General features: G+C 40.4%; 2 protein-coding genes across 3 annotated transcripts in view; one reads left to right on the top strand and one right to left on the bottom strand.

Annotated features, from left to right (window-relative positions):
* Positions 1-6,182, bottom strand: part of LOC122398504 (neurogenic locus Notch protein) — a 321,286-nt gene extending 315,104 nt beyond the window's left edge. Inside the window, exon 1 of one of the 2 annotated variants that reach the window (XM_043398420.1) lies at positions 6,134-6,182. In XM_043398420.1, coding sequence (XP_043254355.1) covers positions 6,134-6,170 — 37 coding nt within the window. In that variant the 5' untranslated portion in view covers positions 6,171-6,182. Of the gene's footprint in view, positions 1-4,730; positions 4,849-6,133 lie in introns of those variants that run through there. The other variant, XM_043398419.1, reaches the window with a different exon arrangement.
* Positions 6,183-6,967: 785 nt separating this feature from the next.
* On the top strand, positions 6,968-13,453 carry LOC122398429 (spindle apparatus protein lin-5). Its single transcript, XM_043398262.1, has 10 exons — positions 6,968-7,058; positions 8,266-8,387; positions 8,468-8,620; positions 8,694-8,795; positions 8,866-9,051; positions 9,130-9,245; positions 10,960-11,220; positions 11,282-11,426; positions 12,730-12,882; positions 13,238-13,453. Exons 1-10 carry the CDS (start codon positions 6,968-6,970, stop codon positions 13,451-13,453), a joined length of 1,545 nt encoding a protein of 514 aa, XP_043254197.1.
* Positions 13,454-14,129: the final 676 nt, after the last annotated feature.

Here is a 14,129-nt window from a genome sequence, read left to right as displayed (position 1 = left end):
GCTAATAGTTAACGAGTAATTTCATTTTATTTTCTCACAATTTTCCCTGTTCTACAGAAATGTGTATGCATTTAGGGGAAACTTAAATCTTCAAGAAATACATAAGATACGAATTACTATATTTAGGAGTTGAGACAACCCTTTACAAAGCTTCCATTATATTAATTCTATTAATAAAAATTTGCATAAAGATCCGCAGTCTAATAACGACCATCGTCTCACGGGAAAAATTACGAAAAAAACTGAGACTCCGCGAGATACGAGACTATAGTTCAAATTTTATTAATTCGAAATTTTTACGGTACTTTTTCCCATCTCTGGTCCGCAGTGGCGCGGTTAAGTGTTTTTCAAGCGTACTCGAGCTGTGAACTGGCTCTTTATCCGTGCCCGTACCGCGGGAAACGATCGAATTAGGCAAGATTCGAATCCAACCAACGCGAAACCATTTCCACGTTGCGTCGTGGCCGCTCCACGGTGGTCTTCTCGCCCGTGAAAACAACCGCGTCACTTTTTTCCCCGTCCGGGTCGCAACAGTTTCGCGTGTTTCTCGCGTGGCGATAGCGAATTAAAGCGCATCTTACGCTTCGGAGGGAACGAACGCTTAATACTTGTGAGAACACGGAGAGGAGGCTGAAATAAAAGCTTCCCTCGCCGCGAGCTGACCAAGTCGCGCCAAGAATGCGCCCGAGGGCACGACAGAACGCAGTAAAACTACGAGCAATTAAGGTGACTAGAATTCTCCAAGATCGAGAATCTCATATTCAGAGTTTGAAAATCCCGCGTTCGAGTGAACGTTTGCTCCGTCCATTCCGCCAATGGGCGGGTGGACTCGCTAAAGCTAGGGGAGGAGCCAGCGGGCCAATCAGAGCCGCTGGTCAACTTCTCGCGAGCGCACAGTAGTTGAAGCTACAACTTTGGAAGCGAAATCTACCGAAGAAACGTCTCTAAGCGACGTTAGACGGTCGCGTGAGCCCTCTAAGCGTCTCCCTGTCCTTTCAGCCTTTGGGAAAAATTCTGTCCCGAGTCGAGCTTCTCGGAATCTACATACTGCCAACGCAGGGATAGATCCTTTCGTGCTTTATAAGGGCTCGGTGCTGTCCTGCCGTTGACTGACGGCACAATCCTCGATCCTTGCGCGATACCGAGGAGTGCCGCAGATCTTTGTACGAACGGGACGACGTAACTGGCAGAGGGAAACGAAAGAACGGAAGGAACGGATGGACGTACGGTAGCTAGGGTCCTTAATTATGCGGTTTTACGCTATGCGCCAACAACGGGGAGGAAAGGGACGGACACGGGGAGGTTAAGAGCGAATGCAAATGCCCGCGTGGCGTATAGGCCAGGTCGGTGTACGCGACGGAGAGACAGAGATCTTGCCCTTTCAGTTACCCAGATGCCGCGAGATACGCGCCTATCTCGTCGTCTTTCCTCAATGTCCTGCCCCGGGCTCCCGCTTGACGAAGAAAACGCAACGATCCGGGGACTACACGAGAAAAGTATCGATGTCCATCCGAGATCGTGCGTAACTCGAGTACCCTTCGATCGCCAACCTAGCTTTCACAGGTTTTGAGTTTGCATTAACACGTTAAAACGCTAATAAAAAGAGAATAGAATTATTTTTCTGTTTGCAAACGATCGACTTCGAGGGTCGATAGCTCCTGGAAAAACTTAATGGCGGATTAAGTCGGTTTTATCGTCATCCGAATTGCGAATTATCCAAATGTAAATGAACAAAGCTATCGCTGGACCGAATTATCGTATCATTTTTCCACGAGTGAAATCCCGGGGAGTTAGCTCGGTGCGAACGATCGTCAAATTGTGACCTTTCTTGGAGAACGTGTTGCCTCTAAGTGAACGGCAAGAGAGACGCTCGGCAGACTTTAGTATCATCGTGCACGCGTTTCTCGAGTTACGCTCATGTGTATGCACGTGTGCACGGAAGGCTCGTGTGGCCCCTGAATCGATGAAAGGGAACGAGGAACCGGTTGCAGGTCGATCGCACGTCGGATTCTAAGTCGCGGCGGTTTCGAGTGTCTCTAGAGGCTACATAGAGAAAGACTGAATTCCAGCTCGGGTAATATTGGTCCAACGGTCGAAAGTCAAAGGAAACTTCGATAAATGGCTTTGCAAATTGTGTAATAAAACATCGGCACATCATTAAATGGAAATAATCATATTGCACATAGACTTTGTGCGTTGAAATTTTATTCGAATAATAGATATTTAGAAAAACATAGAACACTTTAAGAATTCAAATAAGAATTTTGACTATCTCTGAATACGAAAAAATATTTCGTGCATGTATAGTACTAACCAAAAGCAATTATGATTCTATCAAAATTTCTGTCCTCCAATTATACAAACCCACTCTATTTTTTTCTGTTTTGACAATTAATGCTAACACTAGAACTACCTACTAAGAAATTAAATAGGTGCGTGAAGAAATGTATAATGCAACGAAAATAAGTGTTTATTCATTCCCTCATAGAAAATTTAAATTTTCAAAAATTCATGTAATGTATATTTTTTACAAGTTTGATTAGAAATTAAGAATGTTTGACTGCTTTAGTTTGAGTGCTGAATATATGGATTTGTAATATTTTCCTCTTTATTTATTTCGCGAGTTGTTCGTCCGAAATCTTTTAATTAGTCGTCGGATTAGATAAGTCGGGATTTAGGTGCGCGAAAATGAACGCGACGCTGGTATCGGCGCTCAGGCGACGCGTAGTTTTGTGTGAAAGCACGTTAAGTCCGGGCGAATCGTTTCCTAAGGAGAGAGAGAAGAGAAAGCCTGAGAACGTAAGAACAGCGAGCGTCTGGAGAACTGCCGCCATGCCGCATTCAGAGTATCTCGACGCAAAGTAACAGACTCGAGGCGAGGTCCTCGGACTGCTCTCGGAAGCGACTGCCAACCCGACTCGATCCAAGAACATTCCAGAATATATCCCTTTCCCTTCACCCAACACGACATTATTGTCAACGCTTCGAACATGATTTTTTTTTTTTTTATGTACCAACAACACGAATAAATTTGTTCACATTTTATTTATGTCCCTGCTTCTCCCTCTTTGAATAATATAACTACACCGTTACCGAGAGAGGAAAATCAATATTCTGTACGATTACGAATGACAGAAATTATGTTTGATAAAACGTGTTTCTATAATACAATAAAAATACATGTTCGACATTAGTCGAATAGTATTTCGTGTATTCACCATTATTCACGAAAGTTTGCTTTAGTGTTACTAGAAAGAAAGAAAAATGATCGTAACTGCTTCCCATCGTCTCCAAAAAATGAAATGTTACTAGAGAAAATAATCCTAAAGGTCTCCATCGTGTGACCCGAATTAATTTAAAGCCAGCTGGAATTTATTACGCAATAATATTAAACAACTACGGATCGAAGTTTGCATTTGTCTGCACGTCACTGCTATCTAGTTTTGCTAACTTTCTTTAGTCGACTGCTTTGTACCGACTGCACGTTCTTCCCGCCTAAGTACTCATTGGTCTCAGCCAGCGTTACGTCACAGCCAACGAAGATTTATGTGTTGTAGAAAAGTGAAAATGAAAATTCATGATCGTAAGTGCTTCGAAAGGTCACAATATACTCTACACGTCACATAGCTTTATTTTGCAAAAGGCGCACAACCTATCAACTATCCAAAATTATCTAATAAATTATATACATATACCTTATTATATAAATACGATTAATAAGAATCATTTTGAAGTTTTATCAATAAAGTAACCTGTGACTTTCGAGCAGTAAACATCCATAATCGTATTTAATCAGGTAAACAAATTATTTATAATGCTAGTTTAAAAATCTATGTTCTAAAAGTGATGTCATTCTTATTCCCCATTAGCGACAATCAAGCATTGCGTGAACAGAATAAAGGCGGAAACTAGTCGTATGTAAACAATTTCCGAGCGATAGGTGGGAACTATGGTATTATTTGTGAGCAAAGTTGAGACGAAACGGGAACGCGAAATGTTGGTTCGGATGTTTACGTGCGCACGAGGGAAGAACGGCTCGTTTCCTGGAAAGCGGGGTTGGGCACCTGTCCCTCAGGGACTGCCAACTTTAACGCACGCGCTTATCGACAATATCGAAATTGAGCACCACTGTGACAGTAACATAACCACGTGTATTCGACGAGCCTAGCACGCGAACGTTAACAGTACAACGAAAATAAAACACGAAATCACTTTCCAATCACACGACAAACAATAATTTTCTACTGGAAATAACATTTTCAATCCTCGCGCCGATAACAATATTTCCCCTGCACCCTAAACTTTGACGAACGTAACAAACGACGAAACAAAGAGGAAGAAGAAAATTGTTGGAGAATTTTTGTTCTCGAGACGTGAACGTAGGAACGCAGAGAGACTGAAATGGTCAATATTTTCGAGACAGGTAGTAATTGAAGGCGAGCACGACGATGTCCGAAATCGGTTCGGAATACCAATTGCACGGACGAAATCGTTCAATAATCTTTCGACGCGTTGACCTCGAATAGCTTACACGACATTTAACGGAGAAAATATTCAAAGGAGACGCCGAACGTCAGTTAACGTGCAGGCGTCCAACGCGCCGGCGCTCAGCGTTGTTTCGTGACCTGTTGCCTAGCAGCGACATGTGGCGAACGACTTCAAACCATTCTCGTGAGAGAGAATTCCGGGACGAGGTGGACGTCGCGGATAAAATGGATGTTTAGACTCACCGGATACAGCGGGCAGGGATACGTGTACGAGCAAAGGCAAGAGGAGAAACGCCATCGATGCGTAATCCAATTTTCGGCGTGGCAACAACATGATGCCGTGAATTTTATCCACACACATCGGGTAGACACACACTCATCGGGGCCCGGGCGCACACACTAGACAGAACCAACACTTCGGTGCACTTCAGTGTAAGATCCGCGTACCGTCACTTGACCACGCACATCGTCCGAAATCTATGTCACCTCCGATACCGTCCAGCAAAAGTGTATACACGTTCACGCGAGGTAGTACGAGAAAAAAACATGCGGCAACCGTATACGAACACGACCGCGTCCGAAACACTTCTGGTATCCCTATTGTTCGCTTAACGCGCTGAAAGTAGTTCCCCAGTGCGCGCGCACCTGCCTCCAACGGCTGTATCACTGCGCCACCATAGGATGGCTGACTATGCGGGCCAATAGGAGCTCAGCTACATAGGAAAACGACCGTGGCACGCGTTTGATATACTTTTGGCGACGAAACGTTTTGAATGGCGAATTTAAACGTTTTTTTCGACAAATCGTATACGCAAAGTCGAACAACGCTCAATTTCTTTCGATCGGGAGCGTCGATTACGTTTGAAATAAAAGTTAATGTGTGTTATGAAATTACCAACACGAGCAGTAATTTAACAGTATTATGCTAAATAAGAAAACAGTAAGAGGGGTTTATATTTATATGTAACCGCGATTGGCCCGCCATCTGTTGTGATCTGGTTCATTTTCGATTCGTCCTTTATTTTCTAACTACAGATAGCCCTCCTACAACACAGCATCCTATAACACGATTTCGCTTTAACACGATAAGAATTGGATAACATAAATCACCATAAATTACCTTAAAATAATGAACTATAGTGGCTTTACATGAAAAAATATAAACAAATTATAATTTATTAAATTAAGGTTGCGTTGAATTAAAATAATATTTTTTTTTTATTTATATATAATTAAAAAAAAATATTTGTTCTTAATAAATTTTCGGAACGTAGCTCCCCTTTTTGTACTGGCTCCGAGTCTCATATAACACGGTTTCACACAGCACAGCATTTTCTAGGAACCTATCTACCGTGTTATAGGAGGGTCACCTGTATTTCTTAACAGTAAAATAAAAACTATTATCGTCTTTTTATCATTCTATTCACTGGACATAATTCTATCGCACTTGTATTAATTTTCTCGACGCACAGAAATATCAAGTATCGAAAGAACCAGAACGCGCTCGATCGATGTAGAAATTATACCATACGCGTTCACCGGAGCGTTATCAATTCCGCAAGATCGATAACTTAGTTGCATATTAGTCATGCATCCGCAACAATTAATTACAACGAACGCTATAGATACTTTTAATTAATTCCTACTTTCCAGTATGCCGTACTGCGCGTGTGAACGGATCATCCAGCGGTGATTAGATCGCTATTAAGGTTGTTAGTTAAGTCATACACACGCGTAACACCTCGCGACCGAACGGACCACGATTTTCGAGCGTACGGAACGCCGTTTCCCTCGCTTTGTTTCGCGAATTCGAGCCGAATCTCCGTTCAACTGAAATCTAACGCCGTCGCGCGTGACGGAACGCAACGGAACGTGGTCAGTTATAAAGTGCCAAGACGCCGATGCGTATGAACATCGTCGAGCACTGGCGGGGCATGTCTGATCATTAATTAACCTTCCAGCGGTTGATTGCGTGTAACGCGAAATTCATCGCCAGTATAGCCGCCGCCAGGCGCGGCTGCTGCCTTAACGAATACAAATGCGGAATTATAATTCGGTGCCCTCTCTTCAGTCCATTCAACAGACGAAGCCTTACGAATTGCTTTCCCTTTTGTGTCCCGAGCACGCAACATACTCGCGGGGAACTGTAAACGCTCTCGACGGTCGTTAGTTTTTATTAATGAAACTGTTAACCCTATCATCGAACCGCAAACATCTGCGAGCGATGCGTTTTCAAGCAAAATATCACGATTCTACCTAAGATGGCGTTCCATTTCACCGACTACATCGTAAAGAAATAAAAAATCATGTTACATAAATGTAAGAAACATCTTACATTTATTGTTATCATTCCAGGTGGTCTTGTAAATTTTCAATCACGATTTACAGAATAGGGCGTGAATCGATATTATATTGTCGCCAGGACAACGCGGGACATTAAGTCGATAGTAACCACGTGGCACATTGAGCACTTCTGCGCCATGTCCTATCCGTTAGCGCCGAGCGTAGAGAATAAGTTGAACGATCTGAATAAGAAAATTGCAGAGATCAAGAAGAAGATCCAGCTATCAGGTAAAAAGCACTAGATTAAACGATCCCACGAAAAGTAATAAAGTTGTAATCAGTTTGCTTAATCATGGTTTAATATTCATGTATTTCCTACGTTACTGCGCGAGTTAGTCGAGGCTCGAAAAAGAAGAACACATTCCCTGGCATTTATTTCTCAAGCGTGTTCCTGATTACACGAGAAGATACATAAGAACGCGTTTAACCGGAAAGACTAGAGTTCAGAAAGAAATCGTCGTGTCACACAAGTGGCTCTTCGGAAAAAAAAAAAGAAGTGAAAAGCCTCCCGGCGGCTTATCGATACGCCTCTATCGAAACGTTAATTATAAAATGGCTATTCCAGTAAGCATTTCTATTATACATAACTGAACGAGAATCCGTAATTTATAATATCCAATGAAGAATTAATATTTCCTACTCGATAGTAATTCCTGTCGCTCTTTAATCGCGCAACTTTTATTCCAATGCGATCAAACATGCTGGTACATTTCCTCCATTAGTACTTGGCTTATCAATTATACTTGCTAATGCGGTGGCTTTATCGCTGAAAAATTGATTCAACCGGTTCGTGATAATTGAATTGGACAATTTACAATATCGTGAAGTCGGAAAGTAGAGATTTAATCGAAGGACAGATTATTCCCGTGCTCATCAGAATCGCCTAAAATGACAACCAAATAACCTGGCATTAGCGAATTTTCTTGAACAAACTATTCGCTTTCGAGGTAAATCGTGACTTCAATTTAAGTAATTCGAGTGATTTAGGTTTATCAGGACGTACATGCAAAACACTATGATCATGACTACGCGGTTCGATCCATTGCAACCACGAGCTTAGTCACGACTCGTGTTTGTTTTACCCTTTGGCTATTATTGTGCAATTAATTTTTTACTCGTCTTATAGCTTAATTATCGCTCCGTTATTTGCGCGTACAGTTAAGAAAATGAAAAGGTGATTAAAACCGGATTCACCTCGGAATTCGTTCCATGAGAAAACGTAGCGGAACGTAATCTATGATGGTACATTATTTTGCACTTTTAAGCCTCGGGCTACGGACTTTCTTCTTTCTATTTCTACGATGATGTTTTTCACGACTTTTTCGCGCGTTCCATAAACATAGTTGTACCTCGACGAAAAACAACATTCCGTATAAAGTGAATACGAGCATTTATTAATAATTAAATATCTATCTAATACATATACTGTGTACAGAGGGACAAAGGAAAGCGAATTTCGAAGAGTACGAAGCCAAAAGACATGAACAAGCGGAGAAAATCGCAATTCTCAAGCAGACTGTCAAGGAGCTGTACACGGAGTACGCGAAAACGAAAAACGTAATTGCGAAAATAATCGAACGAACGTACGAAAAATTCGCCCCGCGAGAGAAATTAATATTTCGCGCGATACGTTTCAGAACGAGGGAAAACCGGAGAAGAGAATTCACATGAGTCGGGAGTCCTCGGCTTCTGGGAAAAGACGTAATTTAAGCGAGACAATTGCTAAAGTGCAAGAAGACAATGTACGCTTAAGAAAGAAGCACGATCTAATTAAGTATCAGCGCGAGAAGGTAAGCAACGAGATGCCAATCTGTTGAACAATATTCCGCGCGAACTGTCTTCGAGCATAAATGTGTTCCTTAGCGACAACAGAAATTAAGATCGCTGCTGGAGGAATACGGCCAATTAGCGAATGGTAAAGAGCAGAAAGTGTTCAAGAAGAAGATGGAAACCCCAGTGAGACATGTGAGTTGGAAAAATTAGAGAAGTATCACCGAGAGAAGACTCTTACCAATTACGTTTGGAATTTTTATAGAAAATCGTGAAGCTCGAGGTACGCCTGGAACACATTAGAATGATGCAAATAAAGGCAAATTTAACGCGAATGAAATACAGATCCACGCGTTCCGAATTGAAAGAGAAGTCCGTGATGTACGCGTCTTCATTGAAAAGCCTGGAGGATGAGATAAGGGAGCAAGAGCAAGAAGTGAAACGTCTACAGGCAAGGCACGAAGTTTACTTTACGTTTTGATGCATTTGTAGGGATAAACAATCGACGTGAGTGTATTAATTTTCGCAGACCGCGAGGGAAGAAGCTATTCAGTTGAGAGATAACTCGCAAGAGACGTTGATTAAAGAAGAAATCGAAGTTACGAACTGCAGCAAAGAACGAAACGCCGTGCTCGAGGACTACAGGTTCGAACAAACGCAAACTATTGTCTTCTGTTTGCTAGCTGGGATAATACGTTTCATTTATTTGCATTCCAGCTGCTGATAATACAATTGGAGTTAGTATACAGGATGTTCGGCCAACCCTGGGAACAATTTTAATGGGAGATTCTAGAGGCCAAAATAGGACGAAACTCAAGAATACCAATTTGTTGATGGAGGCTTTGTTAAAAAGTTATTAACGTTTAAAGTTCCGTCCATACTGAATTTTTTTCTCAAAAATGGGTAGGATTTCGGGGATGTGCCTGTTCACCAAAAATGATTGTAATTGACCCTCACAACCGAAAATAATTTTTTCAGAATGATTGGAAAGTTTTTTTTTTGTTGAAAAATTACACATCTTCTCGAATTTTTTTCTAGAAAATGGGTAGGATTTCGGGGATGTGCCTGTTCACCAAAAATGATTGTAATTGACCCTCACAACCGAAAATAATTTTTTCAGAATGATTGGAAAGTTTTTTTTTTGTTGAAAAATTACACATCTTCTCGAATTTTTTTCTAGAAAATGGGTAGGATTTCGGGGGTATGTCTATTCACCAAAAATGATTGTAATTGACCCTCACAACCGAAAATAATTTTTTCAGAATGATTGGAAAGTTTTTTTTTTGTTGAAAAATTACACATCTTCTCGAATTTTTTTCTAAAAAGTGGGTACGATTTCGGGGGTATGTCTATTCATAAAAAATAATTATAATTGAGCCCCACAACTGAAAATAATTTTTTCAGAACGATTTGGAACTTTTCAATTTCGCCGAAAAATTTAGGCACCTACCCTTATCGATTTTTCTTAAAAACTCGTTTTTCATTTTTAATAATTTTGTTTGACATCCTACAGAAAAGTTGTCTAATACCTTTTTGTAAGCACCCATGGGCTCTACTTCAGAAAGAAGTTTCATTAAAATATATTCACTATTGTAGGAATTATGGCTGTTTGAAAATGGGACCGTTTTTATGGAATTTTTCTAACTTTACGGGGTTAAGGAACAACTTCTCGAATATTTTTAGAATTTCTATATATTTTACACTAAAATACGCGTCGTTTGCCTTTTTAAACATTAAAATTGACCAATTCGTTCAGAAGTTATGACATTTTAAAGATACGCATATAATTTCAGGGAAGCAAACTGGACTCACATTAGATTTTCAGTAAGGAATTTTTTTCTCGAAAATGCGTAGGATTTCGGGGGTATGTGTAATAACCAAAAATGATTATAATCGACCCCTGCAACCGAAAATAATTTTTTTAGAACGATTTGAAAATTTTTAATTTAATTTTTTAATAACATTTTAACGAAGCCTCAGTCAAGAAATTGATATTCTCGATTTTCGTCTTATTTTGGCCTCTAGAATCTCCCATTAAAATTTTTAGCAGGGATAGCCTAACACCCTGTAAATTTTCACCTTTTCGATATTTTATTTGAAAAATGATAATTAAATTTATTCTTATGATTTTTTTATGGATTGTTTTATATAGTATAGATTTGCTGTGTCCTCTTTCTTGTCACCGTTTGAATTTCCGTCCTTCGTCCTTTCCTGTTGCTTCTTTCGAGCACGCTGGCTGAAAATAAAATTCCGTTATGGCCAGACAACGCGTGCTGGAACGAAAAATGGAACTCGAGCGATTGGAAAAGATGATATTCCACTCGCGTCCGCGAGATGATTTCGACACACGTGGGAAAAGCCGTGTGCAGACCACAGAGGACATTACCAAGGACGAGGTGACACGACTCGAGGAGGCGTTCGCCAAGCTTCGCAGCGCCACCGGAGTGTCTAGGTCCGAGGACGTTCTGAACCGGTTTCTGGGTCAGCGGGCGACCAAGAATAATCTGCAGAAAATGCGGGTGGCCACGGAGCAGGAGAAAATGACCTTAGAAAAGCAGAGGCAGGAATATATCGCCGAGATGGAGACCAGAAAGTTCTCTGAAACGAAGAACGCGGAACAGTGAGTCCTGCCGAGGATACTCACGGCTCGCAATTTCTCATCACGATATAATGTGTTTCAGAAACGCGGAAGAAGTGGAACGACTCAACTGCCAAATCGACGAGCAACGTTCGCGCCAAACGAAAGTAGAAAAAGAACGTCAAAGGGTCGAGGATCTTCTGGAACTCATAACTACGACATTGTGGAACTTGTGCAATAAATTTCGGGTGAGCCACTAGAAATAACAAGAATTATTCAATAACATGGCGATATGGCCCACATACGGGCCATAGACAGTGAACCAGAACTACCCCCAATTATGCTGTATTTACTTATACCAACAAAATTAAAACTATAGGTTCTTGCAATGGAAATAAATGTTCATTGAAAACCACGGTAGCAAAAATTCAGTCGAGTATATTTTTAAAAATTTTTACTAGAAATTACCAATCATTTTGACCACTTCTGGTAGTTCTGGTGTTAACACGACCAAAGAAATCTACATTGAACGAGAATAAACGTCGACTTACGGAACAAAATTAAATAATTGAAAAAGGTTTTCAAGTTGACGTACGTTCGTTTGGGATAAAGATATCGCGTTGAATTAACACTTGGCGAGGCAGAACGTCTAAAAAATGAAATCCCATCGGAACACAGGTTGTACAGTGTTAAAATGGCCGATGGAAATACCATGTAAAATCCTAATTAAATTAGTGAAGCCGCGGCGTGTCGGTGATGCTTACAGTAATGGAACCGCCGCGAGTTTTCGTACCTTCTATATTGTCTCTGGCGGTTTAACACCCCTGGCGTGCATCCTATTCGTCGGTCATCCGCCAATGAATTTTCTTCGACGATCTCCGACTGTAATTCTCACCTGAGGAAGCCGCTGTCCCGCGCATTAACACCTTCGAACCTGATCGAAAGTAAACACTTCGGTAGCACGTCGGGGCCGCGAGAATATCAATTATTGATTCTATCGATCCCTAGAATTCGTGACCGTAACCCAAACTCGTTAACTCGCTTTCCAATTCTCTATTTCCTCTTTCACTTCGCTGCTAGGTGTGTACAAATAAGAGGAACAAAGAAGAGTTCCATTGCACGAAATCGTAAAAAGGAGAACCACCACCGTCGAAATGCTATTCTTCGAAAATGAATGAAACTTCAATTTTTTTTTCTTTCTTAGCTTCGGTAATAAAAAAAAAGGACCTACGAATTTCCAGGGGCCTATGGTATTCACAGAGAAGAATTATGATTGATCAATGGGGGTTGTAAAATCAATTTACTCGATGTAAACTCTAGTTTTTTATTCGTGAGCATTTCACTGGATTTGCCAGAAATGAGATTTCAAATTTGTATAATAACTATGAATTCTCTTGATTTCATCAGTGAAACTTTGACGACGACAGTAGTGAAACTTTTCAATTTTTTAAACTGCATCAACTGTATTCACGAAGTGACAAATTTGGAATCCATAGTAACTAATAATATTTTCTTAAAACTTATGGAAACGGTATTAAATCAATTTTCCAGGATATACTTGACACGCTGCCCGAAGATCAGAATGAAATCCAGAATCCTTTAGATCTCATAGAGTTAGTGGACGAGAAAGTAAACGTCGCGATTGAAATTCTAGGCGGGCCGGATAAATATCTAGAAACATTGAACGAAGCAACAACTGATAAGGTAAATTTCGAAATGTCAAAATTTCAGTAGAATTAATAGACTTCAAACTAGGGTAGATTAGAATTTCAATTCTTTGCCTAACCAACATCCCATGGACGCACAGTTCGATTACAAGATGGCAACTTAGAGGCCGACAAAATGGCTGTACCTTTGAAACATAATCGAATATCTTCATTCTCATTTTTACTGTTCTCTTCAACCTGTCCCTGATAGCATGCTCATATTTTACAATACACCTTTGTTAGTCCTATCTATTGTTACAAAATTATCACTAATCTTTAAAAATGATTAGCTAAATAATTAGCGAAGATCCTTGAAATATCTAAAAATACATCTAAATTTATATGTTATTTAGCTGGAGACAGCATCGACTGCAACTACCTCGGGGGAAGGAAAAGCAACACGTACAAACGGTGGACAACTTTTTCCGCGATTCCCATTATCAGCTACGCCAGTGACGGTACCGTCCGAAGACGAAGAGGATGTGCCAACTAGAAATGTTCTCAAGAAACAGGCGCAGCAGATGTTTGACATTAAAAGTCGTCGAAAAGGATTTACCTTCAGAAGATGAAGTTTCAAATTATACGCAAACAATTTCATGTAGAATGTTATAAGCATTATAAATATTGCATGCAATGTTTCTCATTTACAATATACTAGTCTACAAGGTATAGAGAGTAAATCAAGTAGAGTATCTATATTCCCCTATACACTTCCTATTATGTTCTATAGTGGAACGTAAGTGCATGCAACATTAGTCACCTATACGACGACCATTTTTTTAAATTTCATGACACACGTACTTACTGCATTCTCGTGACACCTATAGTTTTCATGGTGAATGAATCCTTTACCGACTGCAATGTCGTGCCACCTGTCGTTCTTTTTACGAACTTAGACATGCACTGACTAGTGGCGGGATGTCACGAGATACGAACCGAACCAAAATCACAGACGAAGTATACGAATAGAGCTTTCAACCAATGTATTTTTTCGGCCCACTTTTCTGTGTATGTTTTTGCTCTAGAGCCCCATTACCGTTTTCGTGTCACTCGCAACGTTACCAACAGATTTAGAAATAAAGTGGAAGTGAGACAGAAAATGAAACTGCAGAAATTTTAGTATTTTTTAACGAAACAAAAGCTGTACGGTACAGAATTGAGCATCAATCGATTAATTTCATTGGAGTAACCAATCGATTAAGATTATTTAAAGATTTCAAAATTATTAAAATACGTAAGGATCTC

The sequence above is a fragment of the Colletes gigas genome, unplaced genomic scaffold, assembly GCF_013123115.1.
Source record: "Colletes gigas isolate AHSC1104 unplaced genomic scaffold, ASM1312311v1 Colletes_gigas_Sc00011, whole genome shotgun sequence".
Lineage (NCBI taxonomy): Eukaryota > Metazoa > Arthropoda > Insecta > Hymenoptera > Colletidae > Colletes > Colletes gigas.
This window is presented reverse-complemented; position numbering and strand designations above follow the sequence as displayed.

Bases quoted from the DNA above. Each gene is read 5' to 3' on its own strand.
- LOC122398429 (XM_043398262.1), top strand. From the start codon at position 6,968: ATGTCCTATCCGTTAGCGCCGAGCGTAGAGAATAAGTTGAACGATCTG. The intron at 7,059-8,265 runs GTAAAAAGCACT...TACTGTGTACAG, and splicing joins GAAGAAGATCCAGCTATCAG to AGGGACAAAGGAAAGCGAAT. The intron at 12,883-13,237 runs GTAAATTTCGAA...TATGTTATTTAG, and splicing joins ACGAAGCAACAACTGATAAG to CTGGAGACAGCATCGACTGC.